This window comes from Bos indicus x Bos taurus, chromosome 25 (genome assembly GCF_003369695.1).
Source record: "Bos indicus x Bos taurus breed Angus x Brahman F1 hybrid chromosome 25, Bos_hybrid_MaternalHap_v2.0, whole genome shotgun sequence".
Lineage (NCBI taxonomy): Eukaryota > Metazoa > Chordata > Mammalia > Artiodactyla > Bovidae > Bos > Bos indicus x Bos taurus.
In genome coordinates this window covers 452,468-469,790 of record NC_040100.1, presented here as the reverse complement: position 1 = coordinate 469,790, position 17,323 = coordinate 452,468, and the positions used below count along the sequence as shown (strand labels likewise).

The window sequence follows — 17,323 nt, the reverse complement described above, 5'->3', positions numbered from 1 at the left end:
CTCCCAGGGCAGTGACGGCCTGCTCGCCCTGGCCTCAGTTCCTCCGGCCTCTGGGCAGCTCCCATCCACCACACAGGGTCCAGGCAGGCTCGGGTGTGCGTCTACGGGCTCTCACGGCCTCTGGGAGGTGCTCCAGACCTGTCTTCCCCATCCTCCCCACTCCCTCCACCCAGCAGCCTCCCCGGGATGTTTCTGGGCTCCCGTCTGAGGGCTGGGCAGGGTGCCTGCCATGGAGGGCTGCGAGCTCCCCCCACCTTCAGCCGAATGCCTGGTGAGAAGGGCCTTCTCTCCACCCACCCGCTTCCTCCGAGTCTAGGAGCCCCCGTCTGGTTGCTGCTGGCTCTCGGTCTTCCGTGAGGGTGGCCGGGTGCTGCAGGCTGGACACTGCCTGCTCTGAGCAGAACTGCATGCTCACCAGCTTCCCCGCTTCCCCGATGCCCGTCGCCCAGGCACCCTAGGGCTGGGCAGCCATCCCCACCGACCCCCCACCTTGTCCTAAGAGCTGAGAGCCCCCCAGGAGCAGAGAGAGGCCACACGGGCCCCTGACTTGGCGCTCTGGCCGGATGTCTGCCCGCTGCCCTGTGCCCGGTGCCGGCGGGCCCCACACTGTCCTGGAGGAGGTCAGGGGCTGAGAACCCCCAGGCCTGTGCCCAGGTGCCACCCCTGGTGAAGCAGGCACACGGAGCTGCTCGTGTGGAAGCCTCAGCTGAGCACAGTGGGGCCCTGACCCCATCCCTGTGAGGTGGGCAGAGGGATGACCTCAAGGGGGTTTGCCGGACAGAGTTCACATTGGGCTTGTTGGCAGCGGGAGTTTATTCAGGAATACTTGTAAATGTTCCCTGCACACACAGGGTGGGGTTCTCCCTCCAGGACTTCCCCCAACCCCACAGTGGGCCCAGGACTTCGACCTGGGGCTCCAGCTCAAAGAAGAGAAGCACGCCAAACGGATTCTCTCTTTTAGGGATTTGCAGAAGGAAATATGGAAGGAATGTGCCATCAGCAGAAGGAACAAGAGCAGAGCAATTGTGAAATACAAGGCTCCCGGGGGAGGCTGAGGACAGGCAGGGAGGGCAAGGCTGGGCTGAGGCTTGAGGAGAATGAGGGAGACACAGCTCTCCAAGTGCACCCTAGGGACCCCCGAGGTGCCGGAGGCTCTTCCAGGCAGGAGGTGTGCTGAGGACCAGTCCTCTCAAGGATGTGAGCTCTTCAGGGCCACTCGTGAGTGATGGCAAGACGGCGGTGCAGACAAGGACGCCGGTTCCCATCCAGCCAGGTGGCGGAGACCCCACATGGCCCTCCCGGCCGTGTGTTTTTTCTTTCTGGAAAACTGTTCAGAAAGTTATATTATCAGGTAATGGTCTTATTGTTGTTATTTACAAATAAATGAGCATGAAAGCAGTTCTCAGTTTAAATTTCCGTTACAGAGAAGAATGAAACAAGAGCTATTGCAGTCCTCAAAAGTTTTTAAGAGTTAAAAAGTTCTGAGCCCAGAGATTTGAGAATTGATGGTGTAAAGAGAAGAAAGACCCACGAGGAGAGAGGATGTCCCCGGCCTGCCGGAAGCAGCTTCCCACACGTCTTCGTGGGCTGGAGCGTGCATCTTTTCCTGCCGACCCCGTCTCACCCTCTCCTTCGCAGGTCGTGCAGGTCGGTCCACAGGGGAAGTGGCAGGTGGACTCACAGCGTCCGAGGGAGGGCAGGGAGGCCAGGAGGACATTTCCTGGTTGGGGGAGAAAAGGAGAGAAATTTCCAGCAAAGCAGATTCCGGTGGGCAGGGAGCTGGCCGTGGCCTGGCTGACCGACCCGGGGGGGCGGGCTGATCTCACCAGCACGTCCACCCCGCCCTCTCCGGGCCACCTGCAGCTTTTGCCTTTCGGGTTCTCCATCCTGCGGTTACAGTGATGGCGGACCCTTGGGGACCCACATGGGGAAGAAGGCGTTTTGAGGTGTGTGGGCCCAGCCTGCTCTCAGAAAGAGCTCCTGAGACGAGGGTCCCCACTGCTGGCCCCAGCAGGACACAGACCTGTCTACCGCAAGGGTTGGGCTGCAGCGGTCGGGGCCGAGGACACCCGTTTGTGCCCACCAGGCCGGGCACAGGGCAGCAGGCACTCGGGTGTTTGCCGAGGCTGGTGGGGCCAGGGCCATCAGAGAGGACTCCTTGGCCCTCGGGAAGGAGGTCCCACAGGGCGCTCCGTGGGGTGCACAGGTGGGGGCCGCAAGCCCAGGCCTCTGACCTCTGATGGGGCGCATGAGACTGGAAGGGCCGGGGGCCACGCTGGACGGTCGGAGGCCTGAGCCTGCCCCAGGAGGACGTGTACTTCGGTCATAGGGCCCCGATGCCGCAGGCCTGTTGGGGAACCACGGTGGCAGGCCCAGCGTGGCTCTTGCAGAAAGGAAGTCAGAGGCTGGAGCAAGCCCCGGGCCGGGCTCCCGAGCTGCTGCGTGGAGGTTGCTTCCTGCCCCGCCGGGCCGCGTGCCTGGCCGGCAGCTCTCCCGCGCACTCTTGGCCGCCCCCGCGGGCCTGGGCTCGGGCTGCAGAGGGGCAGGCTTCCAGGCAGATGGAGCCAAAGGCTCCCTGGACAATCCGGAGTCACCTCGGGCCAACTGGGACGGGATTCCTGTAGGACTCCCGCGCCGGCTCGCTGCTGCCCGCTGGCCGCTGTGCCCGGGGCGGGGGCGCAGGAGGACGCCCAGGGCAGGGCCAGGATCGAGATGCACCCAGGGCCACGTGACGTTTGCGGAGAGCGCTTGCTTGCTGTTTCCTCTCCTCTGAGACTGCTGTCTCCCCATGTCAGACAAAACCCAAAGGCCCAATGCTCAGTAAAATAATAATGAGCCGCAGAAACCCATGGCTCGTTAACATAAACAGTATTTCCAAGAAAAAGCAACTCCCATCATCAGCTCAGAGGGCCTCCTGATGCCCAGGCTTCGTGGGAGGACACAGGTGCCCCTGCTGGACATACAGACACACACACGGGCACATGGACACACACACACACACACAGGCATACACACACACACGGGCACACACACATGGGCACATGGACACACACACACGGGCACACAGACACACACACGGGCACATGGACACACACACACACACACACGGACACACACACACACACGGGCACACACACCGGGCACACACACGGGAACACGGGCACACGGGAACACGGACACACACACACACGGGCACACACACACCTGACTCGGCACGACCAGTCCCCACCCAGCTGGTCCTGACGTCTGTAATCTGGGCACCAGACTGTGGGTGTCCATCCTGACCACCTCCTTGAGGCCGTCACGATGAATTCTAAGTGCATTTTGTCTGACTCACACCAGTCATCATGCCTGGAAATTCTGAATCTGGAAGATAAACACCGGCTCCAGGGGATGCCGGGGGAAGGGCAGGGGCTGAGCGGGCATGCCCTCCTCTCTTCCAGCCCCCAGCCCCCAGGACACCCCCTCACCCTCTAGACAATGCCCTGAGAATTCCAAACCAGAGCCTCTCAAGGATTAAATCAGGCCCTGGAGGTGAGGAAAAGGGGCCCCTCCCGTTCCGGCTGAGGCCGAGAGGAGAACCCAGCTGCACGGCCTGCACGCCGCCTCCGCCTCCCGGGGATGTTGGGTCCTTGCTCGGGGCCCCCTGCACCTCCCCAGGTAGGACGACAGTGTCAGGGTGGCAGGAGGGGCTGCGGGCTGGGGGATGGGGCCAATTCCAGATCACCGCCCTGGGGCGAGGCGGCCAGCCCTGGGGGACAGCGCAGTCTCCTCTCCTTTTTGCTGAGCTCCCCCACAATCCTGAGAGCACCTTGCTGAGGCCCCCGTGCACTCCAGGCCCTGGGAACTCTGGGCTGAGTGGGCAGGAAACCCGATCGGCCCTAATTGCCTGTGGGGATTAGCAGGGCCCAGGCAGCCCCTTCTGCCGGTGAGCTCTCTGCTGCCCTGCCGGGACCACCCTCCCCAGAGCAGGGCCTCCTGTGAGCCTGGATTAGTCTGGGCGAACAGATTCGTCTCCAGGGCCTTGAAAGGCCTGCGAGCCCCCGTGCAGCGCGCAGGTGGGCAGACAGCAGGTGGGCGAGGAGATGGAAGCGGCAGTCCAGGGAAGGGGACGGCTTCCTGCCCCCGGCCCCACGTGGACCTGAGTGGGGCCCGGGGCTTCCCCTGGGCCGGGTTCACCTGTGCTCGCCCAAGCCTCTGCCTCCCCGCAGCGGGGCCCAGACTTGCATGCCGCTCCCCACCGAGGCCTGAACCCCCGACTGCTTGCTCAGTCCCCCTCGCTGCCCCAGCCCCTCCCTCCCAGACGCTCCCCTCCTCCCTGCGTCACGGGTGCTGACAGGCGACAGGTTCTCCTCAACACTCCTTAACCCCCTGCACCCTCTGCACCACCAGTGTGTTCTGCTTTGCGGAGACAAAAGGTCGCCTCCAGCTCCTGAGACTCTAATGGCCTGTGTGTTAATGCTGGGCGACGAAGCAGCTCTCTCTTAGTTGTGTGTCTGCCCTATTGTCTGTCTGTCTATCACCATTTATCACCTAGTCTTGTTTAAAGACAGTTGCGGTCCTTTGCAGGGGATTCAGGTTTCAGGATGAGGGAGAAAGAGAAACTCTCTCTTTGAAAAAGTTTTACTTGTAGTTATAAAACACAGTTAAAATCTACCACCTTAACCTTTTTTTAAAAAAAGACTTTGTTTATTTCTGGCTGCCCATGGGCCTCAGCTGGGAGCCGGGGCCACTCTCTTGCTGCCGTGGGTGGGCGCTCAGGATTGTAGCACATGGGCTTCCAGGGAACGTGACTCTTCCGGGCCAGGGATTGAACCTGTGTTCCCTGCGTTGGCAGGCAGATTCTTAACCCCTGGCCCACCAGGGAAGTCCCTCACCCTAACCATTTTTCAGGGTCAGATCAGGGGCATTAGGCACGACCACACTGCTGTGCGGCCATTGCCAGAACCTTCTCGTCTTCCCAGCCGGAGACGCTGTGCTATTAACTCCTACCTCCCCCACCTCCCCTGGGCCCTGAGCCCACCCCCATCTTCTGTCTGTGTGAGGCCACTGCTCCAGTATCCTCACAGGATCACACAGCGTTTGTCCTTCTGTGTCTGGCTCATCTCAGTGAGCATCAGGTCCTCAAGGTTCCCCCGCGCTACAGCAGGCGTCAAGGCTTCCTTTCCCAGCCTGAGTGATAGCAAGTTATGCGGCTGGACCACGCGGTGTTCATCCACCACCTGCCGGGGGACATTTGGGTTACTTCCACCTTTTTTTAAATACAGTAAAAATTTGATTTATTCTTTTTTTGAACTTTCTGGCTGTACCCTGCAGCGTGTGGGATCTTAGTTTCCGGGCCAGGGACTGAGCCTGCACCCCTGCAGAGGAAGCGCGGAATCGTGGCTGCTGGCGCCCGCCAGGGAAGGCCTGCTTCCGCCCTGCACTTGCTGTCAATCACGCTGCTATGAGCACGGGTGTGAAAATGTCGCTTTTGAGATCCTGTTTTTAATTCTTTTGGATTTACAGCCAGGAGTGTGATTACTGGATCATGGGTTGGTTCTATTTTTAATTTTTGAGGAAACGTATGCCATTTTCCAAAGCAGCTGCACGCTTTTGTATTCCCGTCAACAGTGCGCAAGGTTCCAGTCTCTCCTCATTCTTGTCCAACATGCTTACTTGCCCTCACCCGCTTTTTGATCATGGCCGTCCTAACCTCACAGGTTTTGATGTGCATCTCTGTGAGGGTTAGTGATGCTGCCCATCTTTTCATGTGCTTCTGGGCCATTTGCCTATCATCTTCGGAGAAACAAACATCTATTCAAATCTGTTGCCTCCTTTTTTTTTTTTAATCAAGTTGTTTGATTTAGTTGTTGAGGTGTAGGAGTTTCTATAAATTCTGGTTATTACCCCTCATCAGATGTACAATTGCACGTCTTCCCCATTCTGTGCAGTTTCCATTCTTTGCTGTGCAGGATTTTAGAAGTTTGTGTAGCCATTTGCTGGTTTTTGTCTTTGCTGCCTGTGCTGTTTGGTGTGAGAATCTCTCGGTAACTGACTTGTTGAGGACCGCTCAGGAACCTTTCCTCCTTGAGGGAGCTTGTTAGTGTCAGACACTTAATTAGTTGGCACAATAGTTGTTTCCAAAATACCATTCTTTTTCTCTTTTTTTTTGATCTTTGGGAAACCTTGATATTCAAAGCAGGCTTTTGCTGCTTGCTGTTATGAAGACGCTTTGGGGAGAACGTTTGGCGTTATCAGAGGGAGGTGGGTGCTGGATTTTCTTAGGAAAGAGGGCTCAGGCCCACGGCCAGTCACGTGAAAGCCAACACCCCCACCGACCGTTGGGCGGGCAGGTTGGGTGAGTACCAGGGTGGTCTGGAGGTGGGAGGGAGTGGGGGAGGGCAGTTCAAAGCCCAGGGGCTTGGCAGGGTTGGGGGGCCTGGCTGTGGGCCCAGCTGCCCTGACACCCCCCGCCCTGAAGCTGTGGGCCTGAGTCTGTCAAAACACCAGCTGGTGTCCACCCGCGCGCCTCCCCTCCTGCTGGGATCCAGAAACTCAGACAGCTGGTTCCGGCCCCACCTTGGGTCCTGGCACTCCCCAGACCCTGGGCAAGGGGGGTGCTCAGACTTAAAAGAAGTCTGAGTTCACCTTCACGGAGGGGCGGGTGCAGACAGGGGGCCAGATGCTGGGGCGGAGAAGGCACAGCCCCGGAGGGGCATGGGCCCCTCCGTGGGGGTCGTGTGTGGTTCAGACCAAAAGGCAAAGGAAGACAAGCAGAGGGGAGGTGGGAGCCGACCTGGCGTCCCCCAGACGCACCTCGTCCCTGGGCAGGCGCTCACCTGCTCACCAAGGGCGCCCAGGTAGGCGGCCGGCTGGATCGGAGGTCCTGGGCTGGAGACCAGAGGTGTGACCGTGAGAGTGGGGAGGGCATGGACATAAACACTCCCCATTTCAGAGGTGAGATCAGCTTTTTAAATTTTGTAGATTCTTTACCAGATTCACCAGCGCACAGCGGGCAGGCGTCTTGAGTGCACAGTTCTGTCTGTTTTCTTTCTTTCCCTTTTTGTTTTCCCAAAGAAAATAAGCCCACACGAGGAGCCAGCACCAGGTCAAGAAACTTGACCTGCACCCAGAGGTCACTCTGGATCATTTCTTCCAGAAAAGTGTGCATTAACCTGTAAGACTTCCTGCACCGCAGCGGCGGGGAGCGAACGGAGCTGGTTAGCAGAGCAGAGACGGGGAGGAGACCGAGGTGACTGGAGTCCTCAGGACATAGAACTGCATGGAGAGAAAACTCCAGAAGTTTTCAGAGTCCTTGAGTATTCAAGAGAATGTTGCATGTGATAAAACTACCCAAAGCAAGGAAAAGAATAACCTAGTCAAGAATGGAGCCTGTTTTTACCACAAGCTGGAACGCCTTGGGATTCGTAGCATGGGGCCGGCGGGTGGTAGGGGGGAGTACTCAGAGGTCTAGCCTCAAGAGCGGAAAATATTACCAACAAGGTAAATTTTACAATGTCTGGCATCTAGCAAAAAATTAGCAGTCATGCAAAGAAGAAGGAAACTATGACTCATATCAAGCAGAAAAATCAATCAATTGAAAGGGACACAGAACTAACAGGGTGTTAGAGTTAGCAGGTGACATTAACATAGTTATTTGCACTGTATTCCATCTGCACAAAAAGTTAGAGACATAGAAGATAAAGACCTAAATCAAACTTTTTGGAATGAAAAGCTACAGTATTTAAGATGAGAAATTATATGGAGAAAAAAAATTAATGGCAGATTAGACATTATAGAAGAAAAGATTAGTGCATTTGAAGACATATCAATAGAAACTATCTAAAAATTAAATACATAGAGGAAAAAAATGAACGAAGTAACTGAGCTTTGGGCAACATATATGTGACCCAACATGTGCGTCATTGGAATCTCTAAAGGAGAAGAGAAAGTGGAAAGAGGACAGAAAAAAGATTTGAAGAAATAAAGGCTGAAAAGCCTCCAAGCTTGAAAAATATAAATCCACAGATCGAAGACTCTGAATGAGTGACAAGCATAAGGAACGGGAGGAAGACCACACCAAAGCGTGCTGTAAATCGCTCAGAACTAGTGCTAAATGGAAACTCAAAAGATTGCGCTGTGCACTGAGAAATGTGACAGCAGACTCTGATTTGAACCAGTGGAGCTTGGAGACAGAAGAGCTGCACCGTTAATTTGATATAAAATTTCTGTAAATTTTGAATTCTAACCCTAGAGAAAAAAATCCTGTTGTTAAAAAGGCAAAATAAAGACCGTCCAGATACACTGAAAGAACCCATCTCCCGTAGACTTGAACTATAAGAAATACAAAAGCGGGACATGCAGGCAGAAGGAAACTGATGTCGGATATAAATATGGATCTCCACAAAATAAATGAAGAGGATTACTACTACTGTTACTAAGTCGCTTCAGTCGTGTCCGACTCTGTGTGACCCCGGAGATGGCAGCCCACCAGGCTACCCTGTCCCTGGGATTCTCCAGGCAAGAACACTGGAGTGGGTTGCCATTTCCTTCTCCAATGCATGAAAGTGAAAAGTGAAAGTGAAGTCGCTCGGTCGTGTCCGACTCCTAGCGACCCCATGGACTGCAGCCCACCAGGCTCCTCCGTCCATGGGATTCTCCAGGCGAGAGGACTGGAGTGGGGTGCCATTGGGAATGGTAAACACCAGGGTTAAATCTATAAGACTGATTGCTGTTCAAACCTTATAAGCGACTGAGTTTGGGGAGTGGCAGAGTGAAGAGTTTAGGAAACTTTTCCCCAGACAAATATCTCTATTAAGCTGGTCCAATTAGCAAAGACAATTGTTCAGAGTTTCTGGAGACTGACCAAAGGGAGCCACTCACTCCACAGTATCTCCAGAACGTGGCAAGCAGAGGGAGGCTGTGAGACTCGAACTGGGGGTCACTCCCGACCCAGGGCTCTGAGCCGCAGGAGAGCCACTGCCTCCAGCTTTCTGAGACGAGCAGCTTCCGTGTGGACCCAGCAGACTCACCTCCCAGGAAGGGGCTTCAGAAGAGCTCAACCAGATGGCAGCTGGGCAGGGGCCCCTGACCTCCCGCTCCAGCCGATGATCTGCAGGGCAGATCCAGGCAGAGAGGCAGGTAAAGAGTGCAGAGCTTCTGCCCTTGAGCTCCGTGCCACCGGAGGGCTGTCCCAGGAGGTCAGCAGCGGGAGGTCAGCTCCCAAGGGCCTGGTGAGGATGGGTGACCCGGGTGTGTTCAGATCAACCGCATTGGCGCAGCCCAGCCTGCTGACCTCTGAGCCGCCAGCAGTCGGGACTGGGTAATGGGCACACCTTTATTGCCCCTGCCTTCTTGAAGCTCTCCGTGGCAGTGATCTGGGTGGGGTGGCTAGTGAAGTGTGAACCCTTCCACCCCCAGGTCCTGCTCCATAGCACAGAACTTCTACCCAGGGAAGGGTCAGAGCAAGCTCCAAAGACTGCCAACAGCTATCCCTTGTCAGCAGGTCTGACCTTATTTGGATTGGACTACGGAGCAGTTTGTGCTCCAGGACGTCACTGAAAACAAGAGTAATCAGCTAGCAGCAGATCAGTGTGATACCAACAGAGGCAGACAAGCCAGAAATTTAATGGGGAGATTATGGAAAAATACAATCAGAGAGCTCCTGGCTGAAACAGGAGTCATCCTTGGTGGTCTTTTAGGCTGTGAGCAAGCTGTGCACCCTCTGCTGTGATGGAGAGGGGACTGTCCTGGAGGAAGCCTCGACGCTGTACTTAGCAGACAAAGACGTTCAGGGGACTGCCACAGACGTGCTCAAAGAAGTAAAGGAAACCTCGTTCAAGAAATTAAAGGAAGGCATTGTGATAATGACTTACAAAACACAGACTATCCGAGAAGGTAGAAATATCAAAAAGAACCAACTGAAGTCGCAAGTCGAATCAAAATGAATAATTCACGAAAGAGGCCCCACAGCAGATCTGAGCTGGCAGAAGAAAGAGTCAGTGAACTCAAAGATAGATGAATACCAATTGTGTAACCCAAATAAAAGAAAGAAAACAATGAGGAAAATGAACGGAGCCACGGAGGAATGTGGGACACCATTCAGCAAACAACACCTGTGGAGCAGGAGCCCTAGGAGAGAAGGAAGCTACTGGAGGAAACAGTGGCTGAAAGCCTTCCAAACTGATGAATAACAGTGAGGATCTGAGAAGGATAAGTGCAGAGACCCATCGGAGGCGCACTTCAGATTCCACGGCACAGGCAAGGTGAAGGAGGAAGAGCAGATGCGCCGAGCAAACGGCGGCCTCGAGGAAGCCGGGGCTTCTGTGAGTGAGCCCAGGGACAGCAGAAGGGGCCAGAAGGAAAAGCTTCTCATCACGATTCCAACGTGCAGACGCCAGGACACGCGGACTAACAGGGTGTGGGGCGATAGCCTGTCCCTGAGTTTATTGCGGGGATGGTTTCACAGACATGTTTATGCACGAACAGTGTACGTAAGCGGAGGTCACGACCAGTTTTACACTTAGAGTATGTGCAGTTCATTGTATGAAAACGATACCTCAGTAAGGTCGTTTCTTGAGAGTGAATCAATACGTAAAACTCATCACTTCTTAATTAGTTCACATTTTGCTCCCCAGGCAGGCAGGAAATACTTAGGCTTTCGGGCTGTATGACTGACACGGCTGTGTTCCCGTCAAACTTTATTTGACAAAATAGGTGTAAATCTGTTGACCTTGGGGCTATGATTTGCAAACCCGGTCCTGATGGGGAGAAGGAAAGGGCCACCCACTCCAGTGTTCTTGCCTGGAGAATCCCACGGACAGAAGAGCCTGGAGGGGTACAGTCCACGGGGTGGTGAAAGTCGGGCACGACCTGAGCTGGTGGCCACCCAACCCAGCTTTCTGGACGGGGCGGGAACATCTCCTGCTGACCCTGACCTTGGAGGTGCTCGTGGCTGGACCCCGCCTATCGGGGCCAGGAGTGTTCACAGCTTAGAGACCGGGCTTCTCAGGCCTCGGGGTCTCCCCAAGTGTGGGTCGTGGTGTCCACAGGCGGGGTCCTGTCCGGGGCTTTGGAGAAGCGGCTCTGGGATGGGCAGGTGGGCCCCGCCTGACAGAGTGGCCTCAGGGTCCAGTCCTCCTGGGGAACAAGTGCCCAAGTCCTGGTCAGGCCTCGGGGGGCCTTCTTCCCCAATGTCCTTGGCTCACAGGGTTCTGGGTGCCTGCAGTCCCACCCTCCACCTTACTCCTCTGCCCATCGGGTGCGTGCCTGTGGCCCCACATGGCATCCTGGGCTCTCAGGCCCTGTTCCCGCCATGAGGCCTGGGCCTTAGTCCTTTCTGTCCTGCCAGAGCAGCCCCGAGCAGCCGCTGATGGTGAGCCTCAGGCTTCCCCCGCCACACAGACAGTGCGCTCTGTGACCCGAAGATTCCGCAGGACGGAGGGCTAGGTTGGCCCCACAGCCCCTGGGGAGGTTGACACTGAGGTCAGGACGCTGTGTCGGGGGCGGCAGCCTCCTGGGGACCTGCCTACGAAGGCCACATGGGCCAGCCCTCCTCCTGCCCCCACCCCTGGAATGAAGGCGGGACGCGGGGGGGCCCCAGACGCCCAGCCAAGGGGTCCAGGCGGCACACTTGCTGAGAAGGCAGCGCCCACGGCAAACAGGTGGGGAGGTGGGGGCCGCCCCTCCCGCCACCGCCAGCCCGCCCTCAGGGCCCGGGGCCCTCCGGGTGCACAGCCGCCTCCCCGCCTGGCACTGGAGGCCACGTGGCTCTGCAGGAAGATGTGGCCCCGGGGGTGGGTCAGTCCCAGCAGGGGGGCCCAGGCCCTGTGGGGTGCAGCCTGCTGGAGCCCCAGATCCTGGGGCCACAGCCCAAGAAGGTGTGGGCCACGGGGTGGGCCACCCAGCCCCCAGGAGCCAGCCTCCATCCGGGCCGCTGGCAGGGATGCACCGTCTCTCTCTCTCTCTCTCTGTCTCACACACACACACACACACACACACACACACACGTGCGCGTGCATTCCACTGCAGTGAGTGCACACCTGGGCTTCCCGAGGGGAGGATCTGTCCTTACTTGTGGTGGCAGCTGGAAGTCCCCGAGGACTCTAGTCTGGGCTCTAGTCTGAGCTCCTTGCCGGGGCCAGTTGTGAGCCCAGCCTAGGGACCTGGCGAAGGACCAGACCCCTCATGCTCCCTCAGGGTGGGGGTGTGGGGAACCCCGTTCTGGCCCACTGTTCCCCGATGCTCTCAACTCTGTGTCCCCTGCTGGGCACACTCTTGGCTGGGGTTCCACCTCGGCGGGCTCTCCCCCTGGCCTGACGTTGCTCTGCACCCCACCCTGCACCCTCCTCACTCCACTGCTGGCAGTGACTCCTCACTGTCCGCAGATAGAATGCTTAGAGCTGACATCCAGTTCCTGCTGGCTCCAAGCTGACCACCAGGCACTGCCCACGGACCTCCTGAACACTAGGTCCTGAGCGGCTGGCTCCTGCCTGCCAGCGTGCTCGTCTCCATGTGGTCCCTTCCTCCAAGAAGCCCTCCAGAGACCCTCCATGGAAGATGAGCTGGCCCTCACTCCCTTGCAGGACAGATGTCTCCTGCTGAGTCCTGATTCGAAGCTGGCTCCAGCCCCTGGTGGTGGTGAGGGATGGGGGTGCAGGCCATGTGACTCAGAGCCAGCCACAGCCCCCTGGAGCACCTGCGGCCAGGCCTCCCCAGCCCTCTCCCTGCCAGCTGGGACAGGCGCTCAGACCTTGGCCTTGCCACAGGATTCTATCTTTAACTCCTGGACAGCCAATTCTTCTCTATTTTGAGAGAAAAAAATTCCACTCTGGAGTCTGGTTCAAAAAGTCCTCACCCAGTTAGGCCAGTTCCCTAGAGAAACAACTGGCCTTTGCCATGGTCTTATGGGGGAGGCAGAGGGCGGGGGTGATGGAGAGGAGGAGACGAGGAGGGGGGCGGGGGGGAGGGGGCAAGGGGGGAGGGGAGGGGCAAGAGGGGAGGGGAAGGAGGCACGGGGGAGGGGCAAGAGGGGAGGGGAGGGGGAGGGGAGGGGAGGAACAGGAGGGGAAGGGGGCAGGAGGGGGGAGGGGAGGGGAGGGGCAGGAGGGGAGGGGAGGGGCAGGAGGGGGAGGGGAGGGGCAGGAGGGGGAGGGGGCAGGAAAGGGAGGGGGAGGGGAGGGGAGGGGACAGGAGGGGAGGGGAGGGGGTGACCCTGGCGGGCCCCCACCCCTGCTGCAGCTGCAGGAAGCTCCTACCACACCTCAGTCTTGGCCGCCTGCCCCTTGCAGTGTGGCTGCACCTGGCTCGGGCCCCCACTACGGTCTGTGCTGTAGGAAAGGGCCACGGCGCACGTGCACCTCCCGACTGCTGGGCTGTTTCTGGCCTGATGGGCGCACGCCTGCACACGCGTCTGTGGGGACCAGTCTCCCCAGGGCCCCAGCCAGCGCCCTCGCCCGACGGCTGGAGTGCGTGTTGTCTGCGCAGTACCGAGGTCTGCCGCCATCCGCGTTCGCTGTGACCATCTGTGGGTGCAGAATCGTCTCATCGGGCTTTCTGAGAGATTTTTAAAAAATTGACAGACTTTATTTTTTTAGAGCAGCTTTTAGTCTACAGGAAATGGAGCAGAAAGAACAGTGGGTCCCCGTGTAAACTCCCACCAGACACACACCGGGGACACCGTCCCCGGACGTCACTCTCGTCCTGTGTGCATCCTCTCCGTGGACTCAGCATCGCTTTGCTATCACCAAGTGCGGCTCACGGTCACCTTCAGCTCTCGCTTGCTGTCTCACGTTCCCGGTGCTCTGACGAGTGCACCACGAGGTCTCTGCGCGGACTTCACTGCCCTAAGGACTGCCATGCTCATCCCCCGCCCTCCAGCCCGGGCCCTCCACCGCTGCCGACCTCGCTGCTGTCTCTGTGGTTCCCTTCCCGCAGCACTTCTTTCAGAAACGCCAGTCAGACTATGGCGTTCCCAGTGGCCCACCAGCTGTGCGTCTGTGCGCCTGGCCATATTTACTGGGAGTCCTGAGTTTTGCATCAAGGTTACAGGGCAGCTAAGGGGAGACTGTCCCTGCTCTCAGGAGATTCAGGAGCCGGGGGGTGGGGGGGCCACAGCCACAAAACCCACAGACAGCGGCTGAGCCACGCGGCCCCAGACGCGTCAGTGCCGAGGACAGAGGTGCTCCAGGGGTTCCTGACGGGGGGAGGGGGGCAGGGCTCTCTGGGCAAAGCCCCAGGTGGACGGGACCTCGGCAGGCCCACAGAGACAGTGAAGGCTGACACGGCGGCCCTGCAGGGCTCTGAGAGGCAGGGGGCTGCAGACGGGGCAGATCCACAGGCTGGGGGCACAGTGCGCGTCTTCCCTGCCTGAAGCCTGGAGCCTGCGACCCTGCGGGGACTGTCTCCCCCACCTCACATCCGTCATCCAGGATGGCAGGGCCATGTCCGTGCCTGGGCCGCCGTGGTGCTCTGGGGTCAGTTGGGTGCCCTCCTGTGCCAGCTTGCAGGGGCATCAACAGGGCCGGAAGGAGCTCGGCTGGGTGTGGGCGGTGACTGTGGGCAGGGTCTTGGGGCCTGTGCCAACGAGCCCCCGAGCTGAGAAGCCAGCAAGCGAGTGAAGGGACATGGGCTTCAGCTCCAAGCCGGAGGGACAGGAGTGTCCCCTGGCACCGCTGTGTGCCAAGCACACAGAGCCAGCCACTCCAACTCCCTTTCTGCAGGACGAGATCCTCGCCAGCACCTGGCGGCCTTGGCTCCAGCCCCCTGGCGGGGGTCATTCTTAAATGGGGGCCTGGGACGAGGGTCTTGAAGGGGCAGAGGTGCCTGTCTGAGCCCCAGGGCCCTTCCGATCCCTCCAAACAGTGGGACCAGGCGGCTGGGAGGGGAGTGTGGTGGAGTGTCGCCTTCTGGGCGACAAGGAGATGAAGGATTCAGAGTCCCCACCCTGCAGCCAGGGCTCTTGAGAGAGGAAGGCCCCAGCAACAACACCGTCCATTTCTGATGCCTGCCTTGGTCTCCGCCTGCTCCTCGCAGAGGTGGGGGCGGTGAGCAGGGGCCCTTGGAGGGAGGCTGGCTGAGAGGGGAGGACGGTCCCCGGAAAGCCGGGGCTGCAGCCCTTCCCACCTCCAGGCCCGAGGCTTTCTGGACACCGGCTCTGGGTGCCAAGCTGGGGTCAGACCCTGCAGTTTCTGGGTCCTCCTTGTCTGGATGAGGGCGGGCCCCGTGTGGAGCGGCAGGGCCCGACAGCAGCCTCAGGCAGACTCACCTGGGTCCCTGGAGGTCAGGTGAGCACCCCCCGTTGCCCCCTGCACCCCCACCTCTATCCCTGTGCTCCTCCCCCGGCTCTGTGTCAGGCAGACCCTCCAGCTGCCCTCCTGAGTGCCCCCCACTCGTGGGCATTGGACTCTTGGCTTGAAGGTGGGAGGCCAGAGGGGAGGGGATGAGCCCCAAGGCTCCTCTTCCCTCGTCTGGAACCGACCCGTCCACACGATGTGCTCAGAGCTGAGGCTGTGGGACACTTGCCCCTCACCTCCAGGCTCAGCTGTCCGGAGGCCTCAGGCCCCAGGTGCCCACGGGAAAGGAAGTCAGTGGTTACAGGGGCCATTTGAGGCCAGCGTGGATGAGCTGGCACCCAGAGGCCTTAATTACCGTCGGCGCGGGACCTCCAGCACACCTGGAAGAAGGGCTGCAGACAGCTCACGCAGGGCCGTTCGTGGGGTGTCGTCACAGGGCGCCGCATCCTGTCCCCCACTCACCCCAATCACTGAGATACGGAGCGCGTGTGAGCGAGGGGCTCCCTGCTCAGAGGAGCCGGCGGGCAGAGGACAGCCGCGGCCATGTGACGTGGCTTCCCCGCTACCCGCGTGCCTGCAGATGGTTGGACGCCCCGGCTGCCAGGAGCCCAGCCCGTCCGCCCCTCTGTTTCCCGGCCGGGGCCTCCCAGTTCCCCTCACAAGCTCCGGGGCAGGCTCAGCCCCGGCTCCAGCATCGGGAGCAGAGGCCAAGCGAGCAGAAGTGGGAGGCCGCCTGAGTCTCCCCAGGGCCCAGGGCTGTGCAGACTGCAGGGAGCGGCCTGTGGACCCCTGCTGAGTGGGTGTGGGCCCAGGGACACGAGCCTCTCAGCGCGTCAGCTTCCTCTCCTGCAAATCCGGAGCGTTTCCCTCCCGGGACATGTTTATATTAAATGCCCCGGACGACACCTGAGCGCAATAGGTGCTCAGAAATGAGGACTGCTTGTTTGTTTACTAACTAGAAGCAGATAATAATATTTCCAGCTGCGTGTGGCCATCTCCCGCCTTGAGAAAAAATCCTGTCTTCTTTTCTAGCTGAAGAAATCCACCCCATCCCTGGTCTACCTGGGGTTTCTCTTATGAATGGTGTGGCATTTGGTCAAAGGCATTTTCTGCGCCAATTGATATCATGACGTCACGTTTCTTTTTCACCTTGCTGACGGAGTGTTTTTCTACATTGAATGGACTTGCAAACTTGGAACAGATCCCACAGGGTTTTGGTGGCTAATCTTTTTCCGCATTGTTGGATTCAATTTGCTTTTATTTTATGGAGGATTTTTGGACCTAAGTTCGTGAGAGACATTGGTTAGTGGTGGTTTTTGTTTTTCGTATTGTCTTCTCCTTGTTTTGCTGTCAGGATCGTGCCAGCTTCGTGGAATGGGCTGGGAAGTGTTCCCGCCTATGTTCTGGAAGAAATTGCATAAAATGGGTGTCGCTCCTTCTGCAAGTTTTTGGTAGAATTCTTTAGCGAAACCACTGGGTCTGGGAGATTCATTTTTATTTTAAGGAAATTCTAAATTATCAGCACAATTTCTTCCCTGGTTATAGGACCATTCGATTATCTGTTTCACCTTGGTTGAGTTTTGATGTTTGTGTTTCTTAGAGAATGTTGCCCTTTTATCCTCCACTGCAGAGCTGATGGGCATGCAGTCATTCGTGATGTTGCCTTATCGCCCTTTCAATGGCACTGACTCTGGGGGCAGAGCTGTTTTTCCCTGACATGCATGGCTTCAGGTCTGGAACAGGAAAGAGCCAACCCAAGGACACTCCATTCAGGGGTCGACTGGAGGCCCATGACCAGTGCAACCCGGCCTCCAGGGGCGCGGGACAATGGGAACAGGTCTCTGGCATGGACTTGGACGCAGGGACTGGAAGGACTGCCAGGGCCTCGTTTAAGGCCAAGACAGCGGCAGCGGGAGCCACGGGGGCAGAGGTGCTGAGAGAGGCAGGGTCCTCAGGCGAGGGCGGCCCTCGAGAGCCCCCGGAGGCCGACCTCTGGGTCCCCCTCACCACTTCCACATGTCACTGGGAGAGGGTCCCTGACGGCCAGC

At 58.2% G+C, this 17,323-nt stretch overlaps 1 protein-coding gene across 1 annotated transcript; it reads right to left on the bottom strand.

Moving 5' to 3' along the window:
* Positions 1–809: 809 nt before the first annotated feature.
* On the bottom strand, positions 810–2,992 carry LOC113883881. The gene is made up of 3 exons (XM_027528017.1): positions 2,235–2,992; positions 1,532–1,720; positions 810–1,327 (listed from the first exon to the last, which is right to left on the bottom strand). The coding sequence occupies exons 1-3, from the start codon at positions 2,788–2,790 to the stop codon at positions 1,128–1,130; spliced, it is 945 nt and encodes a 314-aa protein (XP_027383818.1). The 5' UTR covers positions 2,791–2,992; the 3' UTR covers positions 810–1,127.
* Positions 2,993–17,323: the final 14,331 nt, after the last annotated feature.